General features: G+C 40.2%; 1 protein-coding gene and 1 gene segment (V, D, J or C); both read right to left on the reverse strand.

The window, feature by feature from the left end:
* Positions 1–2689: 2689 nt before the first annotated feature.
* LOC134105262 (T cell receptor alpha variable 3-like) lies at positions 2690–9889 on the reverse strand. The segment is given in 3 exon segments: positions 2690–2877; positions 4327–4614; positions 9793–9889. Coding segments are annotated over 3 exon segments (573 nt in total).
* A 4250-nt stretch (positions 9890–14139) lies between these two features.
* LOC119209526 (uncharacterized) lies at positions 14140–19327 on the reverse strand. The gene is made up of 4 exons (XM_062557834.1): positions 18987–19327; positions 15472–15786; positions 14655–14730; positions 14140–14549 (listed from the first exon to the last, which is right to left on the reverse strand). The coding sequence occupies exons 1-4, from the start codon at positions 19053–19055 to the stop codon at positions 14140–14142; spliced, it is 870 nt and encodes a 289-aa protein (XP_062413818.1). The 5' UTR covers positions 19056–19327.
* Positions 19328–20175: the final 848 nt, after the last annotated feature.

A 20175-nucleotide genomic window follows, 5' to 3' on the forward strand; every position in this document is an offset into this window, starting at 1 on the left:
GATGGTGTACAGTGATGTCTTTGCTCCAGAGGTTCTTGTACAGGGTTTTGGTGTTTCCTGTCACTGTGGGCTCCACAGCACAGTAGTACACAGCAGAGTCTGACACTGCAGCAGACGCGATGGTCAGATCCATTCTGGTTTTATCCTCACTCACTTTAATAGACAGTCTAGAGTTTGTTACAGGTTTTGTTCCAAAGTGAAATATCAGGAACTCTGGTGGTTTTCCTGGATTTTGTCGATACCAGAAGAAATAATCACTACCAGTTGCCTGTTTGGAGTAAATGTAGGACACAGTAACAGTTGTGTCTTCTACACTGTTCTCTTCTGTCTTCACTGGTTTGAGTTCTTCACAGCTGAATCCTAAAAGAAAAGATAACTCTGTTAGAACATTTTATAAAAGTAATTTACTAAATCATTCAGGAACAAATGGAATGAAGCATTTCATCAATGCAGAAAGTAACAAACCTTTGAGAATAACTAGAAACATCAGTGATGACAGCATGTTGAATGAAGGAGATGTTGAGGCTTAGTGCATTGAACCCTGTTGAGTGTAGAAGTTCATCTCTTCTATTGTTCAGTAACGTCTGAGCTCCTCCCAGAACCTCATCCTCTCCTCTTAGGATCTGTTTATACTTATTTTACTCTTCCTCCTGTTGTTCCTCCAGACTCAGAGCAGTCTCCTTCTTTTGAGAGGTGCAAAGCTTTTAATTTTTTGGTGTCTAATTAAGAAAAAGAAGTTACAAATTATAGCTGTGAATATGTATCACTGGTCCAGGATTATTAAACACCAGAAAGACTCATTTATACTCCAAATTTAAAGACCGTTGGTGATTTTAAATGATTATTAAGATGACTATGAATGCTATACTTAACAATAAAAGACAACCTTTAAGTTGTAAAATCACATCCTACCGTTTAAACAATTGAAGGACAAAGTTAATTGTTGGAAGGTTTCCAGGCCTTTTTACATTAATGTGAATCTGAAGGCGGCAACTTGCACTTCTCATCAGGAATCAGGGATCAGGAAACGTTTATTGCCAAAATATGTCAGAGATTTTATATATATGGAATTTGACTTGGCGGTTGGTGCATAACAGCAGACAGTACAATGATGGGCAACAGACAATGTAGTCCAGAAATAAGATTAAAATATAATAAAATATGCAATGGGTTAGTAAGTTAAGAAATAAAGATAAAATAAAAATAGAGATAAGGTGCACCAGCTACAGAAAGCAACGAGTGAAAGTGTATGTACATGGAGTCAGAGTCAGTCAGTGGGACCAGGACTCGGTTGATGAGCCCCACTGCCGATGGGAAGAATTTGTTAGTGTGGCGGAAGGTCTTAGTCGTGATGGACCTCAGCCTCCTGTCGGATGGAAGGGGCACAATCAGTTCACGTCGAAGGTGAGAGGGGTCGGCAACAATCTTTCTAGACCGCTTCAAAGTCCTGGAAGCGAACAAGTCCTGCAGAGACAGCAGATCGCAGCCAATCACTCTCTCTGCAGACAGGATTACGCACTGCAACCTGCCCTTGTCCTTGGCTGTGGCTGCAGCGTACAACACAGTGATGGAGGAGCAGTGGATGGAGTCAATGGCCCTGTAAATGTCCACCATCGTCGTCTTTAGCAAGTTGAATTTCTTCAGCTGCGTCAGGAAGAACATCCTCTGCTGAGCCTTCTTGGTGATGGAACTGATGTTCAGCTCCGACTCGAGGTTCTGCGTGATGATTGAGCCCAGGAAACGGAAGCAGCCCGCCCCAGTGGTGATGTGGGAGTCAAACAAGGTGAGGGGTAATAGATGCTATCTTCAAATCATGCTGATGTTATTCAGAGCGAGACTCCCTCTCGTGGATGGTGTGCACTGTTGTCTTTGCTCCAGAGGTTCTTGTACAGGGTTTTGGTGTTTCCTGTCACTGTGGGCCTCACAGCACAGTAGTACACAGCAGAGTCTGACACTGCAGCAGACGAGATGTTCAGATGGACTCTATTTCTTTCCTTATTCAGTTCAGCAGTCATCCCAGGGTGTGGAGGTTGTGCTTTCACCACTGAGGGCTGTGTAGTATCAGTGATCAGGAGAAGGAACTGAGAAGATGACCCCGGATACTGTCGATACCATTGAAGATTATTGGCTTTAATGGAGTAGTTACAGGACAGGGAAACACTGAAGCCTTCTGATGAAAGAACTTCAGCAGTGCTGGCAGTAATATCATCTTCCAAGGTGTTACCTGGTGAGGATGACCACAGGAAATAAAAAGACATCTCTTACAAAGTGTGAAATTCTTCAGCTGAAAACCATGACTCTATGATGATGTAGAGAAACCAAAACATGTATTAAATAGTTATTAATCCATTATTACTGATGACATCTAGATCTGTGTCCATTACAGGTCAACTCCTAAAGGTACATTTCAGGTTTTACTGTCATCCACATACGTACCTACGAGGGTCGAGAAGAACAAAACAGCAGCAAGTTTGTCCATGTTAACAGAGGTGAGACGTTGTAACTGAGTGCTCAGTGTGGACACGTCTTTGGTCGGATGTTCCCAACTGCAATCAAACCGTTTTACGCCATGTAGCCACCTCTGCAGCCAGGAGGAGGAGACTCATGTCACATTGCTATACTACATATAGTTTTTTACAACAACTGTCTCAGGGTTAGAAAGAATCCAGACTGAGGCATCCGGGGTTATTCAGATATAGACTCCCTCTGGTGGATGGTGAGCAGTGTTGTCTTTGCTCCAGAGGTTCTTGTACAGGGTTTTGGTGTTTCCTGTCACTGTGGGCTTCACAGCACAGTAGTACACAGCAGAGTCTGACACTGTGGCAGAGGAGATGTTCAGACTGATTCGGTTTCCATCCACTTTGACGTTCAGTCCATCAATTTCATTTATTACCACAGTCCCTGTACCAGAGTGGGAGACGAGGAACTCTGGTGGTTTTCCTTGATATTGTCGATACCAAAAGAAATAATCACCACCAGTTGCCTGTTTGGAGTAAATGTAGGACAGAGTAACAGTTGTGTCTTCTACACTGTTCTCTTCTGTCTTCACTGGTTTGAGTTCTTCACAGCTGAATCCTAAAAAAAGAGATAACTCTGTTTGAACATTTTACAAAAGTCATTTACTAAATCATTCAGGAACAAATGGAATGAAGCATTTCCTCAATGCAAAATGTAACAAACCTTTTAGAATAACTAGAAACATCAGTGATGACAGCATGTTGAATGAAGGAGATGTTGAAGCTTCGTACATTGAACCCTGTTGAATGTAGAAGTTCATCTCTTCTATAGTTCAGTAACGTCTGAGCTCCTCCCTGAACCTCAGCGTCTCCTCTTAGGATCTGTTTTTACTTGTTACTCTTCCTCCTGTTGACAGACTCAGAGCAGAATCTTTTACTTTTTAGAGGACCAAAGCTTTTACTTTTTTGGTGTCTAATTAAGAAACAGAAGTTACAAATTATAGCTGTGAATATGTATCACTGGTCCAGGATTATTAAATACCATAAAGACTCATTCATACTCCTAATTTAAAGACTGTTGATGACTTTAAATGATTATTAAGATGACTATGAGTGCTATACTTAACAATAATAAACAACGTTTAATTTGTAAAATCACATCTTGTCGTTTAAACAATTGAAGGACAAAGTTAATTGTTGGAAGGTTTCCAGGCATTTTTACATTGATGTGAATCTGAAAGCGGCAACTTGCACTTCTCATGTAATAAACAAGTTACCATTTTTGATATTTAATACACCTCCTGATCACATATAATCAAAAACAGAGAGGAAACAAATGTTCAGTTCAAACATAATTTCATCAAAAGCTTGCCAATTTAGATGTGCCTATAAATGAACCCTGTGGAATACCACAAGTAATCCCAACCTGACTAAACCAATGAAGACCTGAGTGTTTAATGAATCCCATTTTATGAATGTACTTTACCAAACTGGGTCATTTTAGTTGTGGAGTTAAACATAATAGTAAATAAATTGACACAACACATTTCATATGATCACAATGTGATTTGGATCGTGAATAATTTCGTCAAACATATGTAGTGTTTGCATTTTTGGAATGATTGTTGATTTCAATTAATTTCTGCTCAATTAGATGTTTGGTGATTTTTATTTCCACGCCATGATGAAAAGTTACTCACACAAGAAAGATTTCGCCACACCTCATTATCATCACCACTGTAAACAATCCACATGGCATCATCACATCCTGCTGAACTTATTCAGAGAGAGACTCCCTCTGGTGGATGGTTTGCAGTGTTGTCTTTGCTCCAGAGGTTCTTGTACAGGGTTTTGGTGTTTCCTGTCACTGTGGGCCTCACAGCACAGTAGTACACAGCAGAGTCTGACACTTTAGTAGACGAGATGTTCAGATCCATTCTGGATTTATCATCACTCAGTTTAACAGACAGTCTAGAGTTTGTTACACGTTGGGATCCAAGGTGAAAGATCACGAACGCTGGTGGTTTTCCCGGATTTTGTCGATACCAGAAGAAATAATCATTTAACTGACTGGATAAATTGCAGGACAGAGTAACAGTTGTGTCTTCTACACTGTTCTCTTCTGTCTTCACTGGTTTGAGTTCTTCACAGCTGAATCCTAAAGGAAGAGAAAACTATGTTAGAACAATTTCATTCACTTAATCATTCAGGAACAAATGGAAAGAAGCATTTCCTCAATGCAGAAAGTAACAAACCTTTGAGAATAACTAGAAGCATCAGTGATGACAGCATTTTGAATGAAGGAGATGTTGAGGCTTCGTACATTGAACCCTGTTGAATGTTGAAGTTCATCTCTTCTATAGTTCAGTAACGTCTGAGCTCCTCCCAGAACCTCAGCGTCTCCTCTTAGGATCTGTTTTTACTTGTTACTCTTCCTCCTGTTGACAGACTCAGAGCAGAATCTTTTACTTTTTAGAGGACCAAAGCTTTTACTTTTTTGGTGTCTAATTAAGAAACAGAAGTTACAAATTATAGCTGTGAATATGTATCACTGGTCCAGGATTATTAAATACCAGAAAGACTCATTCATACTCCTAATTTAAAGACTGTTGATGATTTTAAATGATTATTAAGATGACTATGAGAGCTATACTTAACAATAAAAGACAACCTTTAAGTTGTAAAATCACATCATATTGTTTAAACAATTGAAGGACAAAGTTAATTGTTGGAAGGTTTCCAGGCCTTTTTACATTGATGTGAATCTGAGGGCGGCAACTTGCACTTCTCATCAGGAATCAGGAATCCGGAAACGTTTATTGCCATAATATGTCAGAGATATTATATATATGGAATTTGACTTGGCGGTTGGTGCATAACAGCAGACACTACAATGATGGGCAACAGACAATGTAGTGCAGAAATAAGAATAAAATATAATAAAATATGCAATGGGTTAGTAAGTTAAGAAATAAAGATAAAATAAAAATAGAGATAAGGTGCACCAGCTACAGAAAGCGACGAGTGAAAGTGTATGTACATGGAGTCAGAGTCAGTCAGTGGGACCAGGACTCGGTTGATGAGCCCCACTGCCGATGGGAAGAAATTGTTAGTGTGGCGGAAGGTCTTAGTCGTGATGGACCTCAGCCTCCTGTCGGATGGAAGGGGCACAATCAGTTCACGTCGAAGGTGAGAGGGGTCGGCAACAATCTTTCTAGACCGCTTCAAAGTCCTGGAAGCGAACAAGTCCTGGAGAGACAGAAGATTGCAGCCAATAGCCCTCTCTGCAGACAGGATTACACACTGCAACCTGCCCTTGTTCTTGGCTGTGGCTGCAGCGTAACACACAGTGATGGAGGAGCAGTGGATGGACTCAATGGCCCTGTAGAAGTGCACCATCATCGTCTTTGGCAAGTTGAATTTCTGCAGCTGCATCAGGAAGAACATCCTCTGCTGAGCCTTCTTGGTGATGGAACTGATGTTCAGCTCCAACTTGAGGTTCTGCGTGATGATTGAGCCCAGGAAACGGAAGGAGTGACGCGGGAGTCACACAGGGTGAGGGGTAACAGATGCTATCTTCACATCATGCTGATGTTATTCAGAGCGAGACTCCCTCTGGTGGATGGTGTGCAGTGATGTATTTGCTCCAGAGGTTCTTGTACAGGGTTTTGGTGTTTCCTGTCACTGTGGGCCTCACAGCACAGTAGTACACAGCAGAGTGTGACACTGCAGCAGACGAGATGTTCAGACTGATTCGGTTTCCATCCACTTTGACGTTCAGTCCATCGATTTCATTTATTCCCAAAGTCCCTGTAGCTGAGTGGGAGACGAAGACCTTTGGTGGATTTCCTGGATATTGTCGATACCAGAAGAAATAATCACTACCAGTTGCCTGTTTCGAGTAAATGTAGAACAGAGTAACAGTTGTGTCTTCTACACTGTTCTCTTCTGTCTTCACTGGTTTGAGTTCTTCACAACTGAATCCTAAAAGAAGAGATAACTCTGTTAGAACATTTTATGAAAGTCATTCACTAAATCATTCAGGAACAAATGGAATGAAGCATTTCCTCAGTGCAGAAAGTAACAAACCTTTTAGAAGAACTAGAAACATCAGTGATGACAGCATGTTGAATGAAGGAAATGTTGAGGCTTCGTAAATTGAACCCTGTTGAATGTAGAAGTTCATCTCTTCTATAGTTCAGTAACGTCTGAGCTCCTCCCAGAACCTCATCATCTCCTCTTAGGATCTGTTTTTACTTCTTTTACTCTTCCTCCTGTTGACAGACTCAGGGCAGAGCCTCCTACTTTCTAGAGGTGCAAAGCTTTTACTTTCTTTTGTTTCTAATAAATAACAAGATTTAAAAAGAGCTGTAAATATGTATCACCTATTACAGATTTTTAGAAAGTTAGATATTTACTTCATTTATCCCCAAGGGGAAATTTGTGTGCAATAGCAGCAGCACTACTCCCAATTTAGAGGTCGCTGATGTTTTTAAATGATTAATAAGATGACTACGGCAGTATACTTAAAATCAAAATACGACTCAGCAAGATGTAAAATCACAATCTGTACTTTAAAATAATTGAAGGAAAAAGTTAATTGTAGGAAGGTTTTCAGACCTTTTTACATTGATGTGAGACTAAAGCCGGCCACTTGTACTTCTCATATAATAAACAAGTTGTAGTTTAATAAACTTCATGATCACATATAGTATGAAACCCAGAGGAAACATATTGTTTAATTCAATAATAATTTCTTCCAAAGTTTTTCAATTGCAAAAAGATTTATGATTGTACCCTTTGGAACACAACAGTTTATTTAAAATTTCCACTCCATTTGGAATTGTTGTTCATATGAGAAATTTTTCACAAGAATCCCATAATAATCAGTTCCTTTAATCAGGCTTTTCCTTGTGATTTTCTTCATTTTTTTCACCACTATAAACAATCCAGACAATATCACCACATCTTGATGTAGCTTAAGCGCAAGTTCAGTCAGGAAGACAACCTGTCTGACTCTGTTCGCCTCCTGTTGTAATTAAGTAACAGCTGATTGGGGGCGTGCACATTTTAGTAACCAATCAGATTCTACAAACGGTTTCCTTAAGCCAATCACGTTGTTGCTGTCAATCTTTAAATGTGTTCTCCTCTCTGTTGGCTGTCAGCTGTCAGTTCAGCGTGTAGCTGAAGCGACCCTCCTCCACCCCAGTCACCTCCAGTTGGCATCAGCGTTGTTCCGGGTTCGTCATCAGGTTGCTGCTATTCCTTACACCACCTCCACCAGTGTCTGGACTCCAGGGGGATTGGGATTATTGGACCTCACTATCCCTGCCTTCGGGGATAGTACGTCATGATGGAGTCCAATCGCCAAAGACCTTGCACAATTCATATTTTATGCTGGTGTAATAAATTATTGTATTACTATTAAACGAGTCTCTCCTGATTGAACTGAGTTTATTCAGAGGGAGACTCCCTCTGGTGGATGGTGTGCAGTGTTGTCTTTGCTCCAGAGGTTCTTGTACAGGGTTTTGGTGTTTCCTGTCACTGTGGGCGTCACAGCACAGTAGTACACAGCAGAGTCTGACACTGCAGCAGACGAGATGTTCAGACTGATTCGGTTTCCATCAACTTTGATCACCAGATTAGACTTTGGACTATTCAATAATCCTCCTGATCCTAAGTGGGAGATGAGGAACTCTGGTGCTTTTCCTGGATATTGTCGATACCAGAAGAAATAATCACTACCAGTTGCCTGTTTGGAGTAAATGTAGGACACAGTAACAGTTGTGTCTTCTACACTGTTCTCTTCTGTCTTCACTGGTTTGAGTTCTTCACAACTGAATCCTAAAAGAAGAGATAACTATGTTAGAACATTTTACAAAACTCATTCACTAAATCATTCAGGAACAAATGGAATGAAGCATTTCATCAATGCAGAAAGTAACAAACCTTTTAGAATAACTAGAAACATCAGTGATGACAGCATGTTGAATGAAGGAGATGTTGAGGCTTCGTACATTGAACCCTGTTGAATGTAGAAGTTCATCTCTTCTATAGTTCAGTAACGTCTGAGCTCCTCCCTGAACCTCAGCGTCTCCTCTTAGGATCTGTTTTTACTTCTGTTACTCTTCCTCCTGTTGACAGACTCAGAGCAGAGCCTCCTACTTTCTAGAGGTGCAAAGCTTTTACTTTCTTTTGTTTCTAATTAATAACAAGATTTACAAAACAGAGCTGTAAATATGTATCACCTATTACAGATTTTTAGAAAGATAGATATTTACTTCATTTATCCCCAAGGGGAAATTTGTGTGCAATAGCAGCAGCACTACTCCCAATTCAGAGGTCGCTGATGTTTTTAAATGATTAATAAGATGACTACGGCAGTGTACTTAAAATCAAAATACAACTCAGCAAGATGTAAAATCACAATCTGTACTTTAAAATAATTGAAGGAAAAAGTTAATTGTAGGAAGGTTTTCAGACCTTTTTACATTGATGTGAGACTAAAGCCGGCCACTTGTACTTCTCATATAATAAACAAGTTGTAGTTTAATAAACCTCATGATCACATATAGTATGAAACACAGAGGAAACATATTGTTTAATTCAAAAATAATTTCTTCCAAAGTTTTTCAATTGCAAAAAGACTTATGATTGTACCCTTTGGAACACAACAGTTTATTTAAAATTTCCACTCCATTTGGAATTGTTGTTCATATGAGAAATTTTTCACAAGAATCCCATAATAATCAGTTCCTTTAATCAGGCTTTTCCTTGTGATTTTCTTCATTTTTTTCACCACTATAAACAATCCAGACAATATCACCACATCTTGCTTAGTTTATTCAGAGGGAGACTCCCTCTGGTGGATGGTGTGCAGTGTTGTCTTTGCTCCAGACGTTCTTGTACAGGGTTTTGGTGTTTCCTGTCACTGTGGGCTTCACAGCACAGTAGTACACAGCAGAGTCTGACACTGCAGCAGACGAGATGTTCAGACTGATTCGGTTTCCATCAACTTTGACGTTCAGTCCATCAATTTCTTTTATTACCACAGTCCCTGTAGCAGAGTGGGAGACGAGGAACTCTGGTGGTTTTCCTGGATATTGTCGATACCAAAAGAAATAATCACCACCAGTTGCCTGTTTGGAGTAAATGTAGGACAGAGTAACAGTTGTGTCTTCTACACTGTTCTCTTCTGTCTTCACTGGTTTGAGTTCTTGACAGCTGAATCCTAAAAGAAGAGATAACTCTGTTAGAACAATTTACAAAAGTCATTTACTAAATCATTCAGGAACAAATGGAATGAAGTATTTCCTCAATGCAGAAAGTAACAAACCTTTGAGAATAACTAGAAACATCAGTGATGACAGCATGTTGAATGAAGGAGATGTTGAGGCTTCGTACATTGAACCCTGTTGAATGTAGAAGTTCATCTCTTCTATAGTTCAGTAACGTCTGAGCTCCTCCCAGAACCTCATCATCTCCTCTTAGGATCTGTTTTTACTTGTTACTCTTCCTCCTGTTGACAGACTCAGAGCAGAATCTTTTACTTTCTAGAGGTGCAAAGCTTTTACTTTCTTTGGTGTCTAATTAATAACAAGATTTAAGAAACAGAGCTGTAAATATGTATCACCTATTACAGATTTTTAGAAGATAGATATTTACTTCATTTATCCCCAAGGGTAAATGTGTGTGCAATAGCAGCAGTACAGCAAATTAAATTAAGACAGTAGTACAATCTTATTGATATAGACAGTAGTGCAGTGGTTGTTCAAATAAACAAGGATTTAGCCAGAGCTGTTTTGTTGTACAGTCTTATTGCAGTTGGCAGCAATGTTCTCCTGTATCTGTCCTTGTGGATCAACCTGATGGAAAAGGTGCTCCACTGTCCCTGCAGTAGGTAGTGAAGAGGGTGGTCTGGATTTTTCAATATGGACAATCGTTTTTTCAGTGTCCTCCTCTCCCCCACCTCTTCAGGATGCTCTTGTTGGGAGCCAATGATGAAGCCGACCTACTTCATTAGCTTCTTAAGTCTACTCCTCCTCCGTCCCTCAAACACCGACTACTGCAGAGTCAATATAGAACGTCTGCAGATAGCATGACATAGAGTTGTACTGGAAGTCAGTGGTGTACAAGGTGAAGAGGAAGGGAGACAGGACAGATCCCTGTGTGGCTCCAGTATCACTGACCACCCCATCAGACAGCAGACGTTCCTGTCCCACAAACTGTGGTTTGCCCGTGAGGAAGTCAGTGATCCAGGAGATGGTTCTTTTTACATTGATGTTCGACTAAAGCTGGCCACTTGCACTTCTCATGTAATGTACAGGTTGTAATTCAATACACCTTGTGATTACATATAGTATAAAACACAGGGGAAACAGATGTTTTATTCAAACAACATTTTTCAAAAGTTTTACAATTTCAATAAGGCCTACGATTGAAACCTGTGGAACACCACAGTATTTCTATTAGTACTCCATGATGAATTGTTGTTCATATGAGAAATATAACACAACACCTCATTATCATCAGTTCTTTTATCACTCTTTTCCCTTGTGCCTTTCTTTTGTTTTATCACCACTATAAAGAATTAAGACAATACATTCACATTCTGCTGAAGTTATTCAGATGGAGACTCCCTCTGGTGGATGGTGTGCAGTGTTGTCTTTGCTCCAGAGGTTCTTGTACAGGGTTTTGGTGTTTCCTGTCACTGTGGGCGTCACAGCACAGTAGTACACAGCAGAGTCTGACACTGCAGCAGACGAGATGTTCAGACTGATTCGGTTTCCATCCACTTTGACGTTCAGTCCATCGATTTCATTTATTCCCAAAGTCCCTGTAGCAGAGTGGGAGGCGAAGACCGTTGGTGCTTTTCCTGGATATTGTCGATACCAGAAGAAATAATCACTACCAGTTGCCTGTTTGGAGTAAATGTAGGACAGAGTAACAGTTGTGTCTTCTACACTGTTCTCTTCTGTCTTCACTGGTTTGAGTTCTTCACAGCTGAATCCTAAAAGAAGAGAAAACTCTGTTAGAACATTTTATGAAAGTAATTCACTAAATCATTCAGGAACATATGGAATGAAGGATTTCCTCAATGCAGAAAGTAACAAACCTTTTAGAATAACTAGAAACATCAGTGATGACAGCATGTTGAATGAAGGAGATGTTGAGGCTTCGTACATTGAACCCTGTTGAATGTAGAAGTTCATCTCTTCTATAGTTCAGTAACGTCTGAGCTCCTCCCAGAACCTCATCATCTCCTCTTAGGATCTGTTTTTACTTCTGTTACTCTTCCTCCTGTTGACAGACTCAGAGCAGAATCTTTGACTTTCTAGAGGTGCAAAGCTTTTACTTTTTTGGTGCCTAACTAAACCTCCTATTACTTTTGTGGTCAATTTGACCCCATTCGATGTTCAACGTCTCTAAATAGATAACTAACATAATTTTTTTTTTTTTTTAATTTCATGACTTTTCCTAATTTAACAGGGACAACTGGGTAAACATAAAATGAACATGATGATATGTTTTCAATGTCCTGTTCACATGTTTTACGCATCAGTGTTCTTTCCCAGGCCGTTTAAGCTGTATAAAACTAATCAGGTCGTCCACAGGTCAGACACAAAATCTGCACCTGCAAACCCAAGCACTTGCACCTGCAGTATATTATCAAACAATCTACAAAGTAACACATTTTAACCTATTTGGGTTTGGGGGATGGAGCTGGGACCGCTGCACGAGGGGCTACTGTGAGACTGACCACTAAGAAAGATTTTCTGTCAATGACGTTTTGTCAGAGCTATTTGATCATGTGACGTAGAGGAGAATGTGTCTGAGACAAAAGATGATGTTGAGAAGGACCCTGATTACGAGGCATCCTCCTCTGATGGGAAAAAGTCCCTCATTGTTGACCCTCCTGTTGTCTCTCAACCTCCAAAAAACACTCTGCCCTCCAAAAATGTGAAGTTATTATGGTCCGTCTCCCCACATGAACAACAGGTAGACTTAGTGCTTCTAATGTCATCATAATTTAACCTCTTCATAACGCCATCAAGGGTGGCACGGTGGTGTGGTGGTTAGCACCGTCACCTCACAGCAAGAAGGTCCTGGGTTTGACTCCACCCAGTGGCCTTTCTGTGTGGAGTCTGCATGTTCTCCCTGTGTCTGTGTGGGTTCTCTCTGGGTACTCTTGCTTCCTCCCACAGTCCAAAGACATGTGCTGGGAATTAGGTTGATTGGGACCTCTATATTGCCTGTAGGTGTATGGATGTGAGTGTGAATGGTTGTTTGTCTATGTGTTGCCCTGCGATTGGCTGGCGACTGATCCAGGGTGTACCCTGTCTCTTACTTGAAATTGGCTGGGATAGACTCCAGCCCCCCCCCCGCGACCCTGTGTGCAGGATAAGTGGTTTGAATTTGAGTGGATGGATAATACCAATGGAAAAGGATGGACTTGAGATGATGAATTTAGAGGGCATGGGTGTGTACAGGGAGAGTTGGAAAGACTTGGATGTGACCGACTAGGAGGCCTACATTGGGTTGCTCTTTTTGGCAAGAATGTACAAGTCAAAAGGCAAAGCAACAACAAGCATTTAGGCTCCTCACACTGGAAAGATATAATAATATAATCTATATATGTATAGGATATTATTATAAAAATTATCACTTATAAATGGCATGTCAATCAGTGACATTTTATTCCGATCTGCATATTTCTCCATAGTCGCTTAACAGGTATTTCTGGATTTTTAAGGGGGTGGGTGCCTCTTTTTAAAAATTGAATGCCCTATTTATGTATTCAAGAAACTAGCAGACATTTCCTAATAAATAAACCTGGGGAAAAAAATATAATTTAATCATTTTCTGGGTGTTGAAATTGCTGGTGTCAAATTGACCACAATGGTAAAAGATGTTAGTACATTTAAAGGTGACAAGAGGGTTAATAACAGTAGTTACATATTCACAGCTACATTTTGTATCACCTATTCAGGATTATTAAATACCAGAAAGATTCAATTATACTCCTAATTTAAAGACAGCTGATGTTTTTAAATGATTAATAAGATGTCTATGGCAGTATATTTAACATCAAAAGAGTGAGATGTAAGCAAGATGTAAAATCACATTCTGTAGTTTAAAGAATTGAAGGAGAAAGTTAATTGTAGGAAGGTTTTCAGACCTTTTGACATTGATGTGAATCTAAAGCAAGCAACTTCCACTTCTCATCAGGAATCAGGAATCAGGAAATGTTTATTACCATAATATGTTAGACATATTATATATATGGAATTTGACATGGCGGTTGGTGCATAACAGCAGACAGTACTTCAAAGTCCTGGAAGCGAACAAGTCCTGGAGAGACAGCAGATTGCAGCCAATCACCCTCTCTGCAGACAGTATGACACACTGCAACCTGCCCTTGTTCTTTGCTGTGGCTGCAGCGTACCAAACGTTAATGGAGGAGCAGTGGATGGACTCAATGATGGCCGTGTAGAAGTGCACCATCATCGTCTTTGCCAAGTTTAATTTCGTTAGCTGCATCAGGAAGAACATCCTCTGCTGGGCCTTCTTGGTGACGGAACTGATGTTCAGCTCCCACTTGAGGTTCTGCGTGATTATGGAGCCCAGGAAACGGAAGGAGCCAACCACAGTGGTGAACAAGAGTCACACAGGGTGAGGGTTATTATACGCTAGTTTCACATCCTGCTGAACTTATTGAGAGCGAGACTCCCTCTGATGGATGGTGTGCATTGTTGTCTTTGCTCCAGGGGTTCTTGTACAGGGTTGTGGTGTTTCCTGTCACTGTGGGCTTCACAGCACAGTAGTACACAGCAGAGTCTGACACTGCAGCAGACGAGATGTTCAGATCCATTCTGGTTTTATCATCACTCACTTTAACAGACAGTCTAGAGCTTTTTGCATGTTGTCTTCCAACGTGCCCGATCAGGAAATCTGGGCTTTTTCCTGGAAATTGTCGATACCAGAAGAAATAATCTGTAAACTGACTGGAGTAATTGCAGGACAGAGTAACAGTTGTGTCTTCTACACCGTTCTCCTCTGTCTTCACTGGTTTGAGTTCTTCACAGCTGAATCCTAAAAGAAGAGATAACTATGTTAGACCATTTGACAAAACTCATTTACTAAATCATTCAGGAACAAATGGAATGAAGCATTTCATCAATGCAGAAAGTAACAAACCTTTGAGAATAACTAGAAGCATCAGTGATGACAGCATTTTGAATGAAGGAGATGTTGAGGCTTCGTACATTGAACCCTGTTGAATGTAGAAGTTCATCTCTTCTATAGTTCAGTAACGTCTGAGCTCCTCCCAGAACCTCAGCGTCTCCTCTTAGGATCTGTTTTTACTTCTGTTACTCTTCCTCCTGTTGACAGACTCAGAGCAGAATCTTTTACTTTCTAGAGGTGCAAAGCTTTTACTTTTTTGGTGTCTAATTAATAACAAGATTTACAAAACAGAGCTGTAAATATGTATCACCTATTACAGATTTTTAGAAAGAAAGATATTTACTTAATTTTTACCCAAGGGGAAATTTGTGTGCAATAGCAGCAGCACTACTCCCAATTTAGAGGTCGCTGATGTTTTTAAATGATTATTTTATGAATATACTTCACCAAACTGGGTCATTTTAGTTATGGAGTTAAACATAATAGTAAATAAATTGACACAACACATTTCATATGACCACAATGTGATTCGGATCATCAACAATTTCCTCAAACATATGTAGTGTTTGCATTTTTGGAATGATTGTTGATTTCATTTCATTTCTGCTCAATTAGATGTTTGGTGATTTTTATTTCCACGCCATGATGAAAAGTTACTCACACAAGAAAGATTTCGCCACACCTCATTATCATCACCACTGTAAACAATCCACATGGCATCATCACATCCTGCTGACCTTATTCAGAGGGAGACTCCCTCTGGTGGATGGTGTGCAGTGTTTTCTTTGCTCCAGAGGTTCTTGTACAGGGTTTTGGTGTTTCCTGTCACTGTGGGCCTCACAGCACAGTAGTACACAGCAGAGTCTGACACTGCAGCAGAGGGGAGGTTCAGACTGATTCGGTTTCCATCAACTTTGACGTTCAGTCCATCGATTTCATTTATTCCCACAGTCCCTGTAGCAGAGTGGGAGATTAGGAACTTTGGTGGTTTTCCTGGATATTGTCGATACCAGAAGAAATAATCACTACCAGTTGCCTGTTTGGAGTAAATGTAGGACAGAGTAACAGTTGTGTCTTCTACACTGTTCTCTTCTGTCTTCACTGGTTTGAGTTCTTGACAGCTGAATCCTAAAAGAAGAGATAACTCTGTTAGAACATTTTATGAAAGTAATTCACTAAATCATTCAGGAACATATGGAATGAAGTATTTCCTCAATGCAGAAAGTAACAAACCTTTCAGAATAACTAGAAACATCAGTGATGACAGCATGTTGAATGAAGGAGATGTTGAGGCTTCGTACATTGAACCCTGTTGAATGTAGAAGTTCATCTCTTCTATAGTTCAGTAACGTCTGAGCTCCTCCCAGAACCTCATCATCTCCTCTTAGGATCTGTTTTTACTTGTTACTCTTCCTCCTGTTGACAGACTCAGAGCAGAGCCTCCTACTTTCTAGAGGTGCAAAGCTTTTACTTTCTTTGGTTTCTAATTAACAACAAGATTTACAAAACAGAGCTGTAAATATGTATCACCTATTACAGATTTTTAGAAAGAAAGATATTTACTTCATTCATCCCCAAGGGGAAATTTGTGTGCAATAGCAGCAGCACTACTCCCAATTTAGAGGTCGCTGATGTTTTTAAATGATTAATAAGATGACTACGGCAGTATACTTAATATCAAAATACGACTCAGCAAGATGTAAAATCACATTCTCTATTTTAAAATAATTGAAGGAAAAAGTTAATTGTAGGAAGGTTTTCAGACGTTTTTACATTGATGTGAGACTAAAGCCGGCCACTTGTACTTCTCATATAATAAACAAGTTGTATTTTAATAAAACTCATGATCACATATAGTATGAAACACAGAGGAAACATGTTTAATACAATTAACATTTCTTCGAAAGTTTTTCAATTGCAATAATACTTATGATTGTACCCTGTGGAACACAACAGTTATTTTTAATTTCCACTCCATTATGAATTGTTGTTCATATGAGAAATATTTCACAAGGATCCCATTATCATCAGTTCTTTCAATCCGGCTTTTTCATTAGGATTTTCTTTGTTTTTTTCACCATTATAAATAATCCAGACAATATCATCACATCCTGCTGACGTTATTCAGAGCGAGACTCCCTCTGGTGGATGGTGTACAGTGATGTCTTTGCTCCAGAGGTTCTTGTACAGGGTTTTGGTGTTTCCTGTCACTGTGGGCTTCACAGCACAGTAGTACACAGCAGAGTCTGACACTGCAGCAGACGAGATGTTCAGACTGATTCGGTTTTCATCAACTTTGACCCTCAGTCCATCAATTTTATTTATTCCCACAGTCCCAGTAGCAGAGTGGGAGACAAGGAGCTCTGGTGGTTTTCCTGGATATTGTCGATACCAGTAGAAATAATCACCACTAAATGTTTGGAGTAAATGTAGGACAGAGTAACAGTTGTGTCTTCTACACTGTTCTCTTCTGTCTTCACTGGTTTGAGTTCTTCACAGCTGAATCCTAAAAGAAGAGATAACTCTGTTTGAACAATTTAGAAAAGTCATTTACTAAATCATTCAGGAACAAATGGAATGAAGCATTTCCTCAATGCAGAAAGTAACAAACCTTTGAGAATAACTAGAAACATCAGTGATGACAGCATGTTGAATGAAGGAGATGTTGAGGCTTTGTTCATTGAACCCTGTTGAATGTAGAAGTTCATCTCTTCTATAGTTCAGTAACGTCTGAGCTCCTCCCAGAACCTCATCGTGTCCTCTTAGGATCTGTTTTTACTTCTGTTATTCTTCCTCCTGTTGACAGACTCAGAGCAGAATCTTTCATTTTTAGAGGTACAAAGCTTTTACTTTTTTGGTGCCTAATTAATAACAAGATTTACAAAACAGAGCTGTAATTATGTATCACCTATTACGGATTTTAAGAAAGATAAATATTTACTTCATTTATCCCCAAGGGTAAATGTGTGTGCAATAGCAGCAGTACAGCAAATTAAATTAAGACAGGAGTACAATCTTATTGATATAGACAGTAGTGCAGTAGTTGTTCAAATAAACAAGGATTTAGCGAGAGCTGTTTTGTTGTACAGTCTTATTGCAGTTGCCAGCAATGTTCTCCTGTATCTGTCCTTATGGATCAACCTGATGGAAAAGGTGCTCCACTGTCCCTGCAGTAGGTAGTAAAGAGGGTGGTCCAGGTTTTCCAATATGGACAATCGTTTTTTCAGTGTCCTCCTCTCCCCCACCTCTTCAGGATGCTCTTGTTGGGAGCCAATGATGGAGCCGACCTACTTCATTAGCTTCTTAAGTCTACTCCTCCTCCGTCCCTCATACAACGACTACTGCAGAGTCAACACAGAACGTCTGCAGATGGCATGACATAGAGTTGTACTGGAAGTCAGTGGTGTACGAGGTGAAGAGGAAGGGAGACAGGACAGATCCCTGTGTGGCTCCAGTATCACTGACCACCCCATCAGACAGCAGATGTTCTTGTCCGACAAACTGTGGTTTGCCCGTGAGGAAGTCAGTGATCCAGGAGATAGTTCTTTTTACATTGATGTTCGACTAAAGCTGGCCACTTGCACTTCTCAAGTAATGTACAGGTTGTAATTCAATAAACCTTGTGAATAAATATAGTATAAAACACAGGGGAAACAGATGTTTTATTCAAACAACATTTTTCAAAAGTTTTACAATTTCAATAAGACCTACGATTGAACCCTGTGGAACACCACAGTATTTCTATTAGTACTCCATGATGAATTGTTGTTCATATGACAAATATTACACAACAGCTCATTATCATCAGTTCATTTAATTACACTTTTTCCTTGTGCCTTTCTTTTGTTTTATCCTTACTATAAGGAATCCAGACAATATCTTCACATCCTGCTGATGTTATTCAGAGCGAGACTCCCTTTGGTGGATGGTGTACAGTGTTGTCTTTGCTCCAGAGGTTCTTGTACAGGGTTTTGGTGTTTCCTGTCACTGTGGGCCTCACAGCACAGTAGTACACAGCAGAGTCTGACACTGCAGCAGACGAGATGTTGAGTGGAACTGACGCATTGCTGATTGTAGCATCAAATCTGTCCTTCTGGAACTCTGGAGAATTATCTTCTGTGTTCAAAGTATCACGTCTCAAAATGTACTTCAGATGGTTATTGACTTGTTTGTACCAGAACAAATATGCATTAATACTCCCACTTATTTTAAATGTACAGTCAAGAGTAACTGTGTGTCCTTCGGTCGCAAAGACATCTCCTGTGGACTGGATCACTGTGTCTTCTGCCGAACACTCTGAGGAAGAAGAGATGAATCAATAAGGATGATTGAATGAAGCAGAACTATCAGGAGCTTTAAATAGTTACCTAGCCAGAGAGTCAGAATCAGCATGTTTCCCATCCAGTGTTTCATGGCTGCAGTGAGAGGAGGAACCCTGACACCTTGATGGATATCCACTATTTGGGTTCACATATCAAGAATGTTTCTCCACCAGCTCAGGCTCCACCTTTTACAGATGTGCAAACGCTCAGCGAGGCGCAGTCACGTTGCTGTACACAGACTGTGGGTTTGCTGTCCCGGTGGTACACAGAGACTGTCAATCGGTCAGTTCACGTGTCCCTGCGCATGGAGGCAGTGACGGCCATGAGGTCACCTTTGGGATGGACAAGAAGCTCCACTCACCAAACCCGCAGTGTGTGGAGGACAGTCAGGCCTCTGCTGTCCCCTGTAGGACAACAACACCAACTACTACACACAGGTCCTTATTTCAGCTTATGGGACGTAGTAAAAGGTACAACTTTTCCCTCTGAGGTGTTGTACTGTGAAAAGTACAAAAAGTACTTCGGAGGTGTAGTAAAGTAAAGAGTACAACGTTTATTTCTAAAGTTTTTTTTACAGTATGAAGTACCTTTGAAGTGTAGTACAGTAACTATCGATATATCTTTGTCGATATAATATATCGATGGATAAATAACTTTTGGGGCTGGTACTCCTGTGTAGTAATACACTGATTGGTGGGTGGTAGGGCTGTACGGTATGGCAAAAACATTCCATATCACAGTATTGCTTTTCCAAGTAAACACATTAACTCATTGACCCTGAAAACGCTCACGGCTACCCGAACAGCTGCTCACTGCTCGCTGGCCAACTTGCTCGTAACTGGCCGGCTCCTTTGGGTGTGTTTGGATTTTCAATCCCTCCGAGTTGGTTAATGAGAAGAATCCAACACGTCAATCAATTAAAGGTAAAAAAGTTAACATTTATTTAGAAGAGAAAAAGATACATTGAGCAATTCCCCCGCAGGTGCCCCTGGAGACTCTACACACTTCCTCAGTTCCCATGTGTGCCTTATACTGTCACAACATCTGTTTACTGAGAGAAAGAATGTAAAAAGCACACAAACACAAACATAACATGGAATAACTTCAGCGAATACCCCTGATGTAGGTTGAGTTCTGATCACAAAGTGATTCAGAGCGAGACTCCCTCTGGTGGATGGTGTACAGTGATGTCTTTGCTCCAGAGGTTCTTG

This window comes from Pungitius pungitius, chromosome 15 (assembly GCF_949316345.1).
Source record: "Pungitius pungitius chromosome 15, fPunPun2.1, whole genome shotgun sequence".
NCBI lineage: Eukaryota > Metazoa > Chordata > Actinopteri > Perciformes > Gasterosteidae > Pungitius > Pungitius pungitius.